General features: G+C 52.9%; 2 protein-coding genes across 3 annotated transcripts; one reads left to right on the top strand and one right to left on the bottom strand.

Moving 5' to 3' along the window:
• The first annotated feature begins 310 nt into the window (after nucleotides 1–310).
• On the top strand, nucleotides 311–4,884 carry Asb6 (ankyrin repeat and SOCS box containing 6). The gene is made up of 6 exons (XM_051185119.1): nucleotides 311–525; nucleotides 1,470–1,645; nucleotides 2,686–2,792; nucleotides 2,891–2,999; nucleotides 3,370–3,456; nucleotides 3,576–4,884. Exons 1-6 carry the CDS (start codon nucleotides 413–415, stop codon nucleotides 4,238–4,240), a joined length of 1,257 nt encoding a protein of 418 aa, XP_051041076.1. The 5' UTR covers nucleotides 311–412; the 3' UTR covers nucleotides 4,241–4,884.
• A 113-nt stretch (nucleotides 4,885–4,997) lies between these two features.
• On the bottom strand, nucleotides 4,998–14,507 carry Ntmt1 (N-terminal Xaa-Pro-Lys N-methyltransferase 1). Of its 2 annotated transcripts, none has more exons than XM_051185125.1 (4): nucleotides 14,309–14,507; nucleotides 8,135–8,274; nucleotides 7,153–7,313; nucleotides 4,998–5,631 (listed from the first exon to the last, which is right to left on the bottom strand). In XM_051185125.1, exons 2-4 carry the CDS (start codon nucleotides 8,230–8,232, stop codon nucleotides 5,375–5,377), a joined length of 516 nt encoding a protein of 171 aa, XP_051041082.1. In that variant the 5' UTR covers nucleotides 8,233–8,274; nucleotides 14,309–14,507; the 3' UTR covers nucleotides 4,998–5,374. The 2 variants fall into 2 exon arrangements, with proteins under 2 accessions (XP_051041082.1, XP_051041081.1); XM_051185124.1 differs by having other exon boundaries at nucleotides 7,153–7,405; nucleotides 8,071–8,274; nucleotides 14,309–14,501.
• Between the last annotated feature and the right edge of the window lie 605 nt (nucleotides 14,508–15,112).

The raw sequence follows: 15,112 nt of genomic DNA, 5'->3' as shown, positions 1-15,112 counted from the left end.
GAGGTGGGTGCAGCTCTTCCTTAGGCAGTGGCCAAAGTCAAGAAGGCTGCAAGGGAGCAGTGTCCTGGCTAGGAACAGGGTCTGCATCACCTCGGAAGGGAGCCTGGTATTAATTAGCCTGGCCATGAGCCCAAGCGGAGCTCGGACGCCCTCTAGCAGCTCCGCGGGGGATAGGGAGGGGCGGAGCCGGGGCAATGAGGAGTGCCCACGAGGTCCTCCTGGGCGGCAGGGGGCACTGTGGCCGAACTTGCGCCCCCACCAGCCTGCCAGGACCGGAAGTAGGTGTGGCAAAGACACTTCCGGTGCGGAACCGCGGCCTGGGCAGAGGACTGGTCACCGGCGCCGGGTCTGAACCGGTAGATCGAGAAGAGGTGGCGTGTGTGTGTGTGTGTCGGGACGTACGGCCGTCGCCATGCCATTCCTGCACGGCTTTCGCAGGATCATCTTCGAATACCAGCCCCTGGTGGACGCCATCCTGGGCGCCTTGGGCATCCAGGACCTGGAGCGTCAGGAGCCCCTGGATGAGTGAGTGGCTGTGGTCCCCTGTGGTTGTCGCGGCGGGAGCTGTGTGGCTCCGAGCGCGAGCTCCAGCTCGAGGCTAACTCGCAGCGTCTTGCAATGCGGAGGACTTGGGCCTCGGCGCCGCTCCCTGTGCGTGGATGCCAGAAGGGAGATGAGCTGGCTGTGGCTGAGCGCGTTTTCTGCAGACAGCAGGTCCCTCTCTCTGAGAAAGGAAGCGGGTGTGGTTCTTGTGCCCTGTGCAAGGCTCTCCGGGTATTTGGAGCGCTGCGACAGGCGAGCACCCAGACCAGCAGTGTGGTGTGGGATGCACGAGGTGTTATGGGCAGAGGTGGGGCATCATGAACTGGGATTGCATTGTCAGTCTCACCAGGGAAGTGTTTTCTAAACCACATCACCTCTTTCCTCTGAGTGCATTGCCAGGCTTTTCCAGAACTCCGAGTCGGGGCTGGAGGGCTGCACATCAAGATGCTGCCATCCTCCGTGGGCGGAGCCTAGCATATTCTGGAGGGCTGCCCCAGATAAGCTTTTTTGGTCGAACCTTGGGGCCAACATATTATAAGAGGTCTGGTGGGTGAGATTAGGGAGAAGAGCGAGTGATGAACTTCGTGGAGAGAAGGTGGATCTGAAAGTGAAGGTGTTTGGGCCGTTATCAGAGCTGGGGCAAGGTGTGGAGCAGTCCCAGGCCCAAGAAACTCTTAGTAGGTAGTGTTGACTAGGAAGGGTGAGGGCTTTGAGGCCGCCTTCATGGTGGTGAGAGAGAGCTGGACAGAGCCAGCCCCTTGGTAGCAAGCTGAAGGATGGCTTTGAAACCATTTTAGACTTGAACAAGAAAGGCTCTGCCCTACCGAGTATGAGCAGTTTTTGTGGGTGATTGTGGAATGGCACACAGGGTAGGGCAGCTGGTCCCCAAGCATTCCCACCGCATCTGCTTTGCCTCTGTTGTGCAGTTACGCTGCCGGCGAGGAGAGCCGCATCCTGGCCCTCACTGAGCTTCTGGAGCAGAAGGCCCACTCTCCATTCTACCAGGAAGGTGTGAGCAATGCTTTGCTGAAGATGGCTGAGCTGGGGCTGACTCGGGCAGCTGCTGTCCTTCTGCAGAGTGGGGCCAACCTCAATTTTGAAGGTCAGCAAGATGGGCTAGGCAGCCAGGCCTGGCCTCTACTTTTCCTCTTATCTACCCAGTGACTTTGCTTATTCTTTTCCTTTGGGTGGCTCCCCCAGTCCTGTGGGCTTTGCGTTGGCTCATAGCACCTCTACTCCCACAGGAGTGGTATTGCTTCTGTCATATGATTAAATGCCCCAGCTTCCAGATTAATCCCACTTCTATTATGGTGAAATTGCACTGGTAGTGCCCAGAGCCAAGGGAAGGTGATTTCCTGTGACTTTGAGCTGTTCTGCAGGTTTTGCTCAGACCCTAGAGCTGGGAAGAGTAGCCATACTAGGCATCAGTTACAGCAAGCCTCATAGGTTTCTTAAGCATCCGGGATAATGAAGGGCCAACTTCCTATCCTGCCATTGGCTGTTACCCCAGGCAATAGAAACAGGTAGGACTGCCTCTGAGCTAATGTGGGGCCAGTGCTGACCCACACAGTACAGCTGTTGTATCTTTCATTAGAAACCATGCTCAGAGGCTGCAAGCACCTGGGAATCCTGTAAGCAGAAGGCAGCATCTGTTCCAAAGCCCTTCCATGTGGCCTGGTTGTAGCCAAGCATGGTGGAAGGCTGAAGCAGAATTTTTTTTTTTTTTTTTTTTTCTGAGACAGGGTTTCTCTGTGTAGCTTTGTAGACCAGGCTGGCCTTAAACTCAGAGATACCCCTGCCTTTGCTGAGTGCTTGGATTAAAGGCATGCACCATCACTGCCTATTGGCACAAGGATCTTGAGTGGTTCTGGGATACCTGGCAAGGTCAAAGCCTGCCAGGGCATTGTAGTGAGAGCATGGCTCAAGAAAACAAAAGGCTGGCTGCACTGCCAGGCTTGAGCACAGCACACTCTGCATGCTTCTTGGGAACAGTCCTGAGAAAGTGACAGAGAGGAAACTGAGGCCAACACCAGGACTTCAGGCCCAGCATCTGCAGGCTTGAGGTGGCAGTGCTGGGGAGAGGCTCTGAGGCCAGGTCCCCAACCTTTGAGAAGAGACTGACCTGCATTTCTTTGTATCCAGACCCTGTTACCTATTACACAGCACTACACATCGCTGTCCTGAGAAACCAGCCCGACATGGTGGAGTTGCTGGTGCGCCATGGAGCTGACATCAACAGGAGGGACCGGGTAAGAGTTGGGTCCAGTCAGCTTGGGTGTGTGTGGTAGATTTACCAACTAGCCTTTCAGGCCCCAGGCCAACATGGCTGCTATCCCTTTTGGCTCAGATCCATGAGAGTAGCCCCTTAGATCTGGCCAGCGAGGAACCTGAACGTCTGCCCTGCCTGCAGCGCCTCTTGGACCTTGGAGCAGATGTCAATGCAGCTGACAAGAATGGTAAGTGCCTTGGTGGGAGGCTGGCCATCCTTGGGGAGAGCCAGGAGAGCATCCGGGGGCTGGCTCCAGAGGATGGCATAGGCACTGCTGGCATACAGGAGGAGGGTGCCAGCCTGGCTGGATCCAGCACCCTGGAGAGTGGTCCAGCACCCTGGAGAGTGCTCACTATCTCCACGCTGCCTCAGAAGGCATCTTTAAGAAGTGAGTGTACCCTGTGTCTGTGCTTGGATGCAGACAGGTCCTGACCTTGCTAATCCTCTTGTTCCTATTTTTGTGTGAATGAAAATCTAGAAGCTCTTCCCTCAGCGTTGAGAACCCTGCTTCCACCCGTCTGTGGGCACACTGGCCTCATCCTCCCTCTTCTTCCTAGGGAAGACGGCACTGCTGCATGCTCTGGCTAGCAGCGATGGAGTGCAGATCCACAACACAGACAACATCCGGCTTCTCCTGGAGGGAGGTGAGGCTCTACATCTGTCCATAGCAGCTGCCATGTCTTCTGCGCTTCATCCCCCCCCCCCCACCATTGTTTGGTAAGGACTGCTGGCCACCTCAATTTTGTTTCCATGGCTCTTCCAGGGGCAGATGTCAAGGCCACCACCAAGGATGGGGACACTGTATTCACATGTATCATCTTCCTGCTGGGTGAAACTGTCTGTGGGGACAAGGAGGAGGCCCCGATGATCAACCACTTCTGCTTCCAAGTCACACAGCTTTTGCTGGCCCATGGGGCTGACCCTAGTGAGTGCCCAGCCCACGAGTCGCTCACACACATCTGCCTCAAGAGCTTCAAGCTGCACTTTCCCCTCCTGCGCTTCCTGCTGGAGTCTGGGGCTGCCTACAACTGCTCCCTGCATGGTGCATCCTGTTGGTCTGGCTTCAACCTCATTTTTGAGAGGCTGTGTTCCCACCCGGGCTGCGCTGAAGACGATAGTCATGTTGAGCTTCTGCATAAGGCTGAGACTGTGCTGGACCTTATGGTGACTAGCTCCCAGAGGCTCCAACTGCCTGAGAACTTCAGCATCCACCCAGTGGGTAGCTTGGCAGGGAAGATCCAGGCCCTGCATGCCTCCCTGAGGCAGCTAGAGAGCTACCCACCACCTCTCAAACACCTGTGCCGTGTGTCCATCCGGCTGTGCCTGCGGCCATGGCCTGTGGACACCAAGGTCAAAGCTCTGCCCCTGCCTGACAGGCTCAAGTGGTACCTGCTCAGTGCGCACAGTGGCACAGAAGACAACTGCTGATGGACCCTGGAATGGAATGGTGTGGGTTGGCTGAAGCCATCCTGGGGGTAGACCTGGTACCTGCCACTGCCTTCGGAGGGTCTTTTATCTGGGCAAGCTTCACCCTTTACTGATATGAAACAACTTAGGGTAGTGTCCTGGAGGCCAAAGGCATGGCCGCCTCCCTCTGCATTCTCAAGTCTCAGCCACATTGGAAGGACTGGTGTGGATAGGACATATCTGCCCTCTTAATCAGGAGCTAAGCAGGTCAGCAGAGGCCAATTGACCCTGTGGGGAGGCACATACGTGGGTCTTTCAGGGACCAGTGCCAAAACCTTGGGCCATCCAGCTAGATCCTGCTCTGCCACTTCAAGTCTCACAGTGCTTTGAGGCACTAGAGACGGCACTGAGGCTACCGGAGTGGTAATCTTCTGGGTTAGAGGTCTGCCCCATCCTATAGCCTTTAGTGATCTGTGGTTGGTGGCAGCTCTGCTCATGCTGCATCCAGGTCTCGGGGACCTTGCCTTCTGCTTAAAGGTGTCATGAGCACAACAGGACAGTCTGTCTAAAGGGCCTGGCTTTGTGAGGAGCTCCCCAGACACATCACTGAGACCAGAAGCTGGCTCTCCTCTCTAGTGCTAAGCCCTTGCAGGCATTTCCCAGACTGCTTGGCCTCTGGGAGTGAGCAGAAATGATTAAAAATATAAGATTAAACTCAGTGTCCTTGTGTGATCTGATTTGTGTCCCCACACAGCATCACTCCAGACTGCCTGGGGCATTTGAGAAGAGGGTTCACTCTTTTATTGACTGCAGTGCCTATCAGGGAGGAGCTCCCAAGGAGCTGAAGAAGCCTTCCCTTACTGCAGGCTGCTGTGACCCATCACCAAAGAGGACCATTCTTGTAAGTGGTACCATCTGGCAGGAACCATGTGTGGCTCTCCTGGAACAGCAGTTCATACACTTGAGGTCCTTGGCAGCCAGTTCCATAGGTGGCAGCCCGTGGGGAGTTGCCAGGGTGTGTTGGAGTGACAGGGCTGCACTGCCCCGAACCACAGCACAGCTTCCCAGGGCTCGTCCCTTCCCACTGGAGTCAAAGGTGATGACAGGTGTGTCTAGTGGCCTGCCAGCTGCTGGCCCCCAGCTCTGGCCCTGGCCTCATCTCAGGGCAAAGCTGTAGACGTGGTAGATTTCATCTGGCAGGTTCTCCTGGCGCTCCTCGGCCAGGAGGCTGAGGCCCGCACTGCGGATGATCCGGTGTACCACCTCCAGGTCACGGCACACACTGCTGTCCACATCATCCAGGATCACACCCTCCTGGGCCATGTTGTCTTTGATGACAATGATGCCATTGGGGCGCAGGCCCTGCTTGCAGCGGCGCAGAAACTCAGCCAGGTGCTGATCTGTCAGGTGGCCTGGGGAGAACAGAAGCTGTGTGCACATGCATGTATCTGTGTGTCTGTGACCCTCAGCATGGACCCATCAAGCTGGTGTCTCTCTCAGTTTTAAGCCCTATTTCATGTCAGAGGAGGCCAGAGTTCTGAAGCCACCCACACAAACGCATAGAGTCAGAGCTGGGCTTTAACCTGATTGGGTGCTCTGATGCCTGCAGGGCATACCACCCACCTTTCCCAGGCCTGGATTGCAGGGTGGAGCTGAAAGCTCCCAAACAAAAGGCTCAGGCCCAGTGACTACACTAGTGCTCCAGCCCCCTAAGGAAGCATCTCTTAGTGCCAGTAGCCCTGTGTATAGCAGTCCAGATGAGGCAACTTGGGCACCCTACCCCATCCTTACTGCCATAGCAGGAGTGCAGAGTTACACACTTTCAAATCCTGCAAACACGCCTGGCCTGGCCTGGCCGTACACCCTGTGAGTCCACCACCTGACAGGAGGATTTGAGTTTGAGGCTATCTAAGCTACATAAGGAGATGGGAGTGGGGGACATGATAAAAAGATAAGGACTTAGGGGCTAGAGAGATGACTTGGGTTAAAAGCCCCAACTCTTCTAGAGGACCGGGATTCAGTTCCCAACACCCACATGAAAGCTCATAGCTGTTGTAACTCCAACTCCAGAGGACTCTGATGCCCTCTTCTGGCTCCCATGGGTATTGCACACACATTGTACACAGACATGCAGGCAGTCATACATACATTTTTGTTTTGTTTTCCGAGGCAGGGTTTCTCTGTATTGCGTTGGAGGCTGTCCTGGAACTCGCTCTGTACACGAGGCTGGCTTCAAACTCAATACATACACATTTTAAATCTTTAGAATTTCTAAGTGGGCATGGTGGCACATGCCTTTAATCCCACCACTTGGGAGGCAGAGACAGGTGGATTTGAGAGTTCAAGGCCAGTCTGATCTACAAAACGATTTCCAGGACAGCTAGTGCTACACAGAGAAACCTGTCTCAAAATTAAAAAATGATTCTCTCTAGCTAGAATGCCTTTAGTCCCAGCACTCAGGAGGCAGAGGCAGGCAGATCTCTTGAGTCTGAGGCCAGCCTGGTCTACAGAACAAGTTCTAGAATGGCCATGGCCTGCATGTATGTATTTGTACCATGTGTGTCTGATGTGCACGCACATGCATTGGATCCCCTACAACTACATTTGAATATTACCCACCATATGGGTACTGGGAACCAACATTCAGGTCCTTCGCAACAACAGTCAATGCTCTAACTGCTGAGCCATTTCTATTATAAAACTCATTCTCACATCTCCAAATCAGTGTCACTGACAACTTAGGATTGTTCCCCTAGATAGCAGCGGTTCAGGGGCTTTAGGTGTCTCTTCACAGTCCTGAGAAAAGGGAGAGAGCTGCATCTCGGCTGCTGGCTCACTGAGGGGGCAGAACTAGGCTCCCAAGGCTGGTGGGGCACCACGCGCGCGGGGGGGGGGGGCATGATGAGCATGGGGAATGGCAATGGGACTCTTACCTATCACCCACTGGATCCAGATCACATCATAGGAATTGGGCTCTGGGCTGAAATCCTGCAGCCCACAGCAGAAGTAGTTCCTCACCCTCTTGCCCTCTTCCCCTAGGTAGGTCTTAGCTTTGGCTAGAAAGTCCTCTGTCACGTCCACCATGTCCACCACCCTGAAGAGCGGCAGGAGCAGGCGCTTGGTGATCCTTCCAATGCCAGCACCACAGTCCAGGGCACAGGAAGTCCCTGTCTTGTTCGGTCCTTCCTAAAACACAGGGCAGCATATGACCCTCAGGGATTCCCCCACTGCAGGACCCTTCTCATGAGTCCCAGGAAGCAGAGTGAGGTTCCTGCACTGGCCTAGCATAAGGGGGCAAGTGGAATACTTTCTCAGTTTAAAGGCAGCTTCCACTTCAAGGTGACAGCTAGGAAAACAGGTACACACAATCTCCTTTCACTCAAGGGACCCCAGGGTGACAGCGCTAAGGATGCAGAAAATGCAAGCAGGGCAACTGCTGAGCACCATGGGAAGGGGGGGGATGGAGAAAGGGTAAGGGCCTCCTGCAGGCCTCACCCCTGTGCTGCAACAAGCTGGGAAGGGAGGACATAGACAGTTGCAGGACAAGGAGTCACAGGAGGACAGTTACCACTCACAGCCCAGCACCCTTAGGACAGTAGAGGCTGTTCCCAGAGTGCGCAGTTTTGACACAGCTGAGTCCCCAGTGCATGGCCAGCTCCTGACGCATGGCCTGGAGATAAAACTCAGCCCACAAGTCCCACCCAATCACCACCCAAGCCAGCTCTTCGGGGCCTTGGTGGTAGCCACCAACAGATGAACAGAGAACCCGCAGTGTGGTGTGTGGAAGTGGCTCCCCACACTGCCCCACCAGAGCCACAGCCTCTCCTGGAGAGGACATCAGACCTGCCTACCCTTAAAAACCTCTGCAGAAACTTCCGGGAGCTGTTGAGGTCGATGTTGGAGATGTGGCCATACCCCCCAAGCATGCCGTCCACCGTGGGCGGGATCTGTTTCCAGTAGGTCTTGGCTTTCGAATAAAACTGTTTCTCATCTTCAATCACCTCACTTGTCATGATGCCACCAGCTGTGCTGTTGCGAACCACAGCTTTGCTTCTCTGAAGAAGGAAGAAGAAAAATGAGCAGGGCATCAGATGGCAGGAGGCCTCTAGAGTAAAGGGCCCCATACTGTGTGAGGCAGAAAATTGTCTAGAGAAAGCAATGTCCAGCCACCTAAATAGTCACCTACTTCTTGGATAACAACCCAGCACCCTAGACATTTTACAAAATGACCAAAGGAAGGAACCCTGTAGTCTGGTGTCTTGTTTCTGAATCTATGTATAGACTCTTGACTCGATGACCTACAACCCCAGAGCAGGGCCCCTGCCTTCTGCTATGGATACCACAGGAGACCACCCAGGAGGCCCGAGCAACTTTCATGTCTCTCTTGTCCCTTGGTAGCAAGTGAACGGCTCAGGGAGGACCAGCCCTTCATTTCAGAGCGGGGTCTCTGCCAGGTGCCAAGCTGTGTCCCAGGAAGCAACAGGCAGGAACTAGGCACATACTGGACTTCAACAGTAAGGACATAGCCAGAGGCTACTGAGGCTCTGAGGAAAGGAACACAGGTGCTGATGGTAATGGATGAGCAGGAGTTGGCTAAGTGAGAAGAAGTCAGGAGGAACTCTAGGCTCCTGAACACTGGCTAGCTGAGGGGAAATGTGGGAACAAAGCCATGGGAATCACAAAACCATAGTCCAGCCCTGGCCCAGCCTGCCCTTCAGCAAAGTGACACTGGGTTGGCCGCGCCCACCCCAGCTTGTCCACATGTTGTGGAGGACCACAATCACTACACTCAGAAGTGGCTGGCACTCCTTTGTCCCAGCTACTTCGAGGATCTGATGTACATAGTCCAGTAGGAGACTGGAAAACAGAAAGCAGCTAAATGCAGCAAAAAAAACAAGGGCTCCTCTGTCCTGATGTGGCTTCATAAAGGCTATGAACAGCCAGTCAGTGGCGAGACCCCTTTCGTATGTTTCCAGTATGGATGGAATACACCACCAGGTAAGCTCTCCATGGCAGAGCCTTGTGTAAGCTCTAGAGGACTTCTTTCTGAATGGGGACAAGCAACGGTACAGTAAACGACGTGGTATGGGTAGACAGGGCCAGAGTGGTAGTGGGTAAGAAGCTGAGGAGGACTCAAGCCAGTGCTGGCTGAGTAGCTCCCAAAGCTGTCAGTCTCAAAACCAATCCTAAACTTCCAATAATGAGCAAGGAAGCACCCAGGACAAGCCTGAGGGTGTCAGATCAGTGGCGGCAGTAGCAACAGGGATGACAGTGATGGCTGCTGCTCAGACACTGCCTAGCACCCATCCTTTGCCCAGGAATAGATAGCACCATTACTCACTGTGCACATGGAAACTAACCACCCATGCACTGCTCTCCCCACCAGGGCAGCTTGTCCCTACAATGCTGTCCTGAACTTAAGGGTCTCCGCTAGAACACTGGCTTCCTGGACAGGACCCTGCAGTTCACACTTCACCAGCTGGGTCCTGAGCGCCATGTCTGATGGGCAATGACATAGGCTCTTTGAAGGCAACAGCGTCTCACCCCAGGGCAAAGCCTGGAGAGTCAGAGAGAATGCTGGGATGCCCCAGGAACATGACCACCTTGAAGCCTGCCCACCCAGGTACCACCATGACAGGCAGTGTCACTGAGTACCTGAGTCACAGCTCTCAACTCAATTGTCATGTGGACTGTCACCATGGGAATCCGGGAGAAGAGCAAACCCAGTGAGCAAAGAAAAGGCCTACACCAGAACGGGACCCCGTGGGCTCATATGATCTCTGCTAAGTACACAAGGAAATCAAGAGGGCCCCACTTGTCACCAGTCCCAGTACCACAACTGCGCTCTTCATTGCAAGGGCTTGGGGCCAAAGGAAGGCACAGTCATCCTGCACCCCTAAGGAGCCCTTGGTGTAACAGGGTGGAGATCCTGGTTCTAAATACCAAACTCCTTTACCACAATGCTCCACCAGAAGCAGCACTGGCCCAAGGAAGACAGTGGTATGCTACACAGTGACCCAGGGAAGACAGTGGCAGCCTTCAGCTCTAAGTCTCTGGCCCACAAGAAATATGAAGACCCGTCAGTGCCTAGGGCCACCACCTCTACAAGTAGATCAGTACTGTGGCTTGAAAGCCAGACCAGACAGGAAACGCCAGCCTGAATATCACTATGTACCTGGTTGGGGACTGACAGGATGACCTAGGACAAGAAGGCTGTCAGGTGCCTCTCTGTATGTCCCACAGCCCTAGCAAGCCAGCTAGGACAGCACTCAGTCCTCTTCCATATTGCACCAGCTCAATGCTGGCCCAGCAACCAGCCATGCCCCCTTGCTGCCCCCAAGTCCTAAGAAAGATTTCAGATTTCTTACCAGAGGACAGGAAAATTGGGTAAGGGAGGCTCTCTGCCACTCTGCCCCCAGCTCCTGTGAGTAGGGCCTTGACCTGGCACACCCTTTGCACAGTGCTCGAGTCAACGACACTTGCTAGCTGGGGTAGAATGACTGAGCAAGCATACACAGCTGTGACCATTTCTCACTCTTGGAGGCTCCTACACCACCCATCCAAAACAGATGACACTGCAGGCTGTTACCAACACTTTTTTATTTTTCTGCTTTACCCAAAGCCTATGACATAATCCCTTTAAATGCCAAAGTTGAAAAATCTATTTGATAAGAATCCCACTTGCCTCTAGGAAGTAGCTGGGAGTCAGGGTGGGGAGGCGGGGCACAAGCAGGCCCAGAAATGCAAGGCCAAGGCTGATTTGCTATTACAGTTGATTTGTGAAGGCTTCCTGGGGCTCTGCCGGAACATGGACCTCTAGTGTGCACTGAGTGGCCTGAAGGCTCCTAAGAATTAGGGACATCAACAAAAATATCCCCACCCCCAGCCAGGTGGCAGTGGTGGCAGCACTTGACTTTAGTGCCAGTGGGCAGCTTTCTGTGAGTTTGAGGCCAGCCTGGTCTACAAAGTGAGTTCCAGGACAGCCAGGGATACACAGAGAAACCCCGAGTTCAAACAAAAAAAAAAAAAAAAAAAAAAAAAAAAAGAAAGAAAGAAAGAAAGAAATCAAAAAAGAAAGAAAAACATCCCCCTACTACAGGAAACTGCATGGCCATCAGGAGAGCGTGGCCATGTTTGTATGCTAGGCTAGCTCATGGGCAGACTATCACCTGCACATCCTTGGAGTCATCTAGCCACCTCCCACTCCACTGGGCAGCTGCCTTGCTAATCTCCTTTCCCAGGACCCAGAGAGAAAAAAAGGATGTATGAATTGTCACCAGCAGGCCTTTACAGTCACCACACCCTGTAACATTCCTGTGAAAAATCCTGAAAGCAACTGTAGGCAAAATAAACAAAACCCTGCCTAAAGTTACAGAAGCCCTCCAGCAGCCTGGTGGGTGGTGCCTGTCCCAGATCTGTGTGCACAGCAGCTGGACCTGTGAAAATGAGTGCTCTGGAAAGGGGAGGAGGGGGAGTGAGAGAGGAAAGAGAAAAAAGACAGTAGGGAGTCTGGCCACAGCCATACAAGGCTATTGTTTTGTTTTTTGATCCACCTGCCTCTAATATCCCAAGTGCTGAGATTAAAGGTGTCAGCCAACACCAAGGCCACTGCCACCACCTCTGGGCACTATACAAGGTTTTTTTTTTTTTTTTGGTAAAGATTTATTTATTATGTATACAGTGCTCAGCCTGCAGGCCAGAAAAGGGGACCATATCTTGCTATAGATGGTGGTGAGCCACCATAGTTGCTGGGAATTGAACTCAGGACCTTCTGGAAGAGCAACCAGTGCTTGCTCTTAATCTCTGAACCATCTCTCCAGCCCCTAGCCATACAAGGTTTTAAACAAGAGATAAAAAGTGTGTTAGGTGTGGCAGAACAGGTCCTTATTTCTACCATTCCAGAGGTTGAGAGAGGTGGTTCCTGAGTTCAAGGCCAAACTGGTCTGCTCAGAGAAACCCTGTCTCAAAACACAAGTATGCCAGGTGTGGTGGGAGAGGTAGAAAGATCTGTGAGTTCTAGGCTAGCCTGGTCTACATAGTAAGCTCCTGTCTCAAAACAAAAGAACAAATGGCTCTGAGAGTAGGGTGAACTGGACCTGAATCTTGGCTCTACTTACCAGCTGTGTGAGCTTAGATCTGACACTTAGCTGGGTATGGTATATCTGCCTATATTTCTAGCATTCAGGAGGCTGAGACAGGAGAATCAGAAGTTCAAGACTAGCCTGAACAACACAGTGAGACCCTGTTTCAAGAAAACAAAAATAGTTCAGTTGGCAGAGTACTTACCTAATATGCACAAAGCCCTGGGTTCAAGACTCAGTACCCTAAAAGCTGGACACGGTGGTGCATGCCTGTCATCCCAGCACTCCAGAGGGGGAAGCAGGAAGTCAGAAGTTCAAGTCATCCTGTGCTACAAAGTGACTTTGAGGCCAGCCTAGACTACATGAAACATTGTATCAAAAAATAAAGGAAGAAACAAGAGTTGCAGATGCACAGCTTCCCCCTCCCCCAGCCCTCACCTCAAGGGTCACAACATAAATGGATAAATAAACCAAATGTTTTGCCTCAATGTTCCTTTCCCATTTTTTTTTTTTTTTTTTGTTTCTTTGCTTATTTCTTCAAGACTTCCACTATATAGTCCTGCTTGGTCTGGAACTCACTCTGTAAACCAGGCTGGCCTTGAACTCAGAGATCCACCTGCCTCTGCTTCCCAAGTGCTGAGCTTAAAAGGTGTGCACCACAACTGTCCACTGCCCAGCTCTTTGTTTTTATTCAATGAGGAAAGTGACACTGAACTTCATGGAAAGGCTGATTACAGGCGCCTCTGGGAAGTCAGGTGATGCCCAGTGGAAGGAAGGTGTATACTCTCTTGAGCTTTTGGTTCTCAAACAGGTGCTGGAGAGATGGTTCAGCTGCCAGAGCACTGGCTGCTCTTCTCAGCACACCCCACTCTGGCTGGCTCACAGCCACCAGTAACTCCATTTCCTATAATCTAATGCCCTCTTCTGGCCTCCAAGGGCCCTGCACTCACATGTACAGCCCCCAAATACACATAACCGAATAGAAAAATATTTCTTTAAAATCTCAAACACAAATCCTAAGATCAAGTGAGGAAAATGTTAACACCCCCCTCAAAACCCATAGACCCTAGGAAAGTTCTATGAGGTCATATAACCAGTGAAACTGATGGTCAATGTGGATACAAACACAAGCTTCCCCTCCCTGTACACCCAAAACTACCTCACAGTTGAAAACTCTAACCTCTTATCTTATGGCTTCTGGCCTCCAGCAGAGCATTCCACAAGTACCTCCAACACTACACAGCCCCCCCTCCCCCCACACCTCCCTCCTCCGCACCCATTTATAGACAGGAAAATCAGCTGAGAAAGGAAATGATGCGCCTTAAAAACATCACATAGTTGGAAACTGGAACCAGAACTGAGGACAGGATCCAGGCTCCTCATATAGTTCTGGACCCTCCTATTAGCTCATGATCTCACTGGGTGACCATACCATGCATCACTGCCATCACCCCAGTCAGGGCCTCTGACACCAGCTGTTCCAACCCCTTATCAAAAGCATAAAAGACAAAAATGGTCTCACAGTTGGTAGAGCAGCAAAGCCTGGGCTTTTCGAGATGGCAGTCTCCCTATAAGGAGGCTGACCTTGGCCCCAAGGGCTAATGATTGTAGTCGCTGTGTTGGTCAGAGCTGGAGCTAGTTAAACATGATAGCAACCTGTGCGACCGGGCACTTAACCACGAGGTCGTGAGCCAAGCACAGCACCAGTTCCTCACACCAGCCTTGCAGTAGTTGCTTTCTTATCTCAGAAGGGAAACTGAGAACGGAAAAGGGCCTTTCGGTGGCTATGGGGAGAGTACATGTCTTGCCAGCCTCCGACAACGTGGCTTCTCTTAACCCGATACGTAGTCACCAAAGTCCCTGGCCAGGTCTGGTCGGTGGACTTCCCAGGGACATGCACGTGGGACAGGCCTGGGTCACCTGACTAGCGGGCCTCACCGCTTTGGACAGTTGGGAGTCCCTCCCTCCTCCCTAGCCGCGTCCCCTTTGCCCACCTCGCGCTACTCACCCGGGAGGGGCTCTCGGGACCTGAGAGACAAGGGAGAGGCGAGAAGTAGGGTGGAAAGGACCACAGCCCAAGGCAGCCACCACCACTCTACTGGACCAGACACCTCGCGGCCTCTGCCTTTGTCCGCACACGTCACTTCCCCAAGCCTGGGGGGGGCGTGGACTCAAGCTCGCTCCACCCCACGACCAGCTCACCCCTCCCCACAGACTGATAGCCCTTCCCACGGCCAGATCGCCGAGCCTCAAGGCCAGCTCACCCGGTTCCACGTCTCGTTAGCCCCTCCCCACGCCCTGCTCGCCCAGCCACACGACCAGTTTAGTCCTGCCCCATGGCCAATTCGCCACTCCCCATTGCTAGCTCGCCCCTCCCCACGGCCATCTCACCAGGCTCCACCTCCAGTTCACTGCTCTCACCGCCTGATCGCCAGGTCCCGCAGTCTCCTAACCCAGTTTTGCCTACTCCGAAGGCCCTCCTGGACTTCAAGATGAAGGATCCACAGCTGGTATCTCCCGGACTAAGTACGTGCGACAGTGCGCTTAACGGTGTATTTATCTTTCTTTTAAGACAGAGTTCAACTGATTGTTGGCCTTAAACTCCGTGATCCTTCTGCATCAGCATCACGGTTGCTGGGGTTACAGGCACGTGTCACCAACATGCGCCATAAAACTGGATTCTTAAAACCCAGTGTTTGTGAGAGTTTTACACTCTAAAGGAGGAAATATGTTGCTCAAATTCTCCCATCTCCACTAGTATCTTGAAATAACCCAAAAAAGAAAAAGAATAAAAGGATTCGATAGAGGCAAG

Source organism: Phodopus roborovskii, unplaced genomic scaffold (assembly GCF_943737965.1).
Source record: "Phodopus roborovskii unplaced genomic scaffold, PHOROB, whole genome shotgun sequence".
Lineage (NCBI taxonomy): Eukaryota > Metazoa > Chordata > Mammalia > Rodentia > Cricetidae > Phodopus > Phodopus roborovskii.
This window is presented reverse-complemented; position numbering and strand designations above follow the sequence as displayed.

What these genes read in the sequence shown, in the direction of transcription:
- Ntmt1 (XM_051185124.1), bottom strand. Translation starts at nt 8,232, where the DNA reads ATGACAAGTGAGGTGATTGAAGATGAGAAACAGTTTTATTCGAAAGCC. An exon ending in TTCTGCAGAGGTTTTTAAGG is followed by an intron (nt 7,406 to 8,070) that starts GTAGGCAGGTCT and finishes CCTGTGTTTTAG; the next exon opens with GAAGGACCGAACAAGACAGG. An exon ending in CTGGATCCAGTGGGTGATAG is followed by an intron (nt 5,632 to 7,152) that starts GTAAGAGTCCCA and finishes TGTTCTCCCCAG; the next exon opens with GCCACCTGACAGATCAGCAC.
- Asb6 (XM_051185119.1), top strand. Translation starts at nt 413, where the DNA reads ATGCCATTCCTGCACGGCTTTCGCAGGATCATCTTCGAATACCAGCCC. An exon ending in CGTCAGGAGCCCCTGGATGA is followed by an intron (nt 526 to 1,469) that starts GTGAGTGGCTGT and finishes TCTGTTGTGCAG; the next exon opens with TTACGCTGCCGGCGAGGAGA. An exon ending in CCGGCTTCTCCTGGAGGGAG is followed by an intron (nt 3,457 to 3,575) that starts GTGAGGCTCTAC and finishes TGGCTCTTCCAG; the next exon opens with GGGCAGATGTCAAGGCCACC.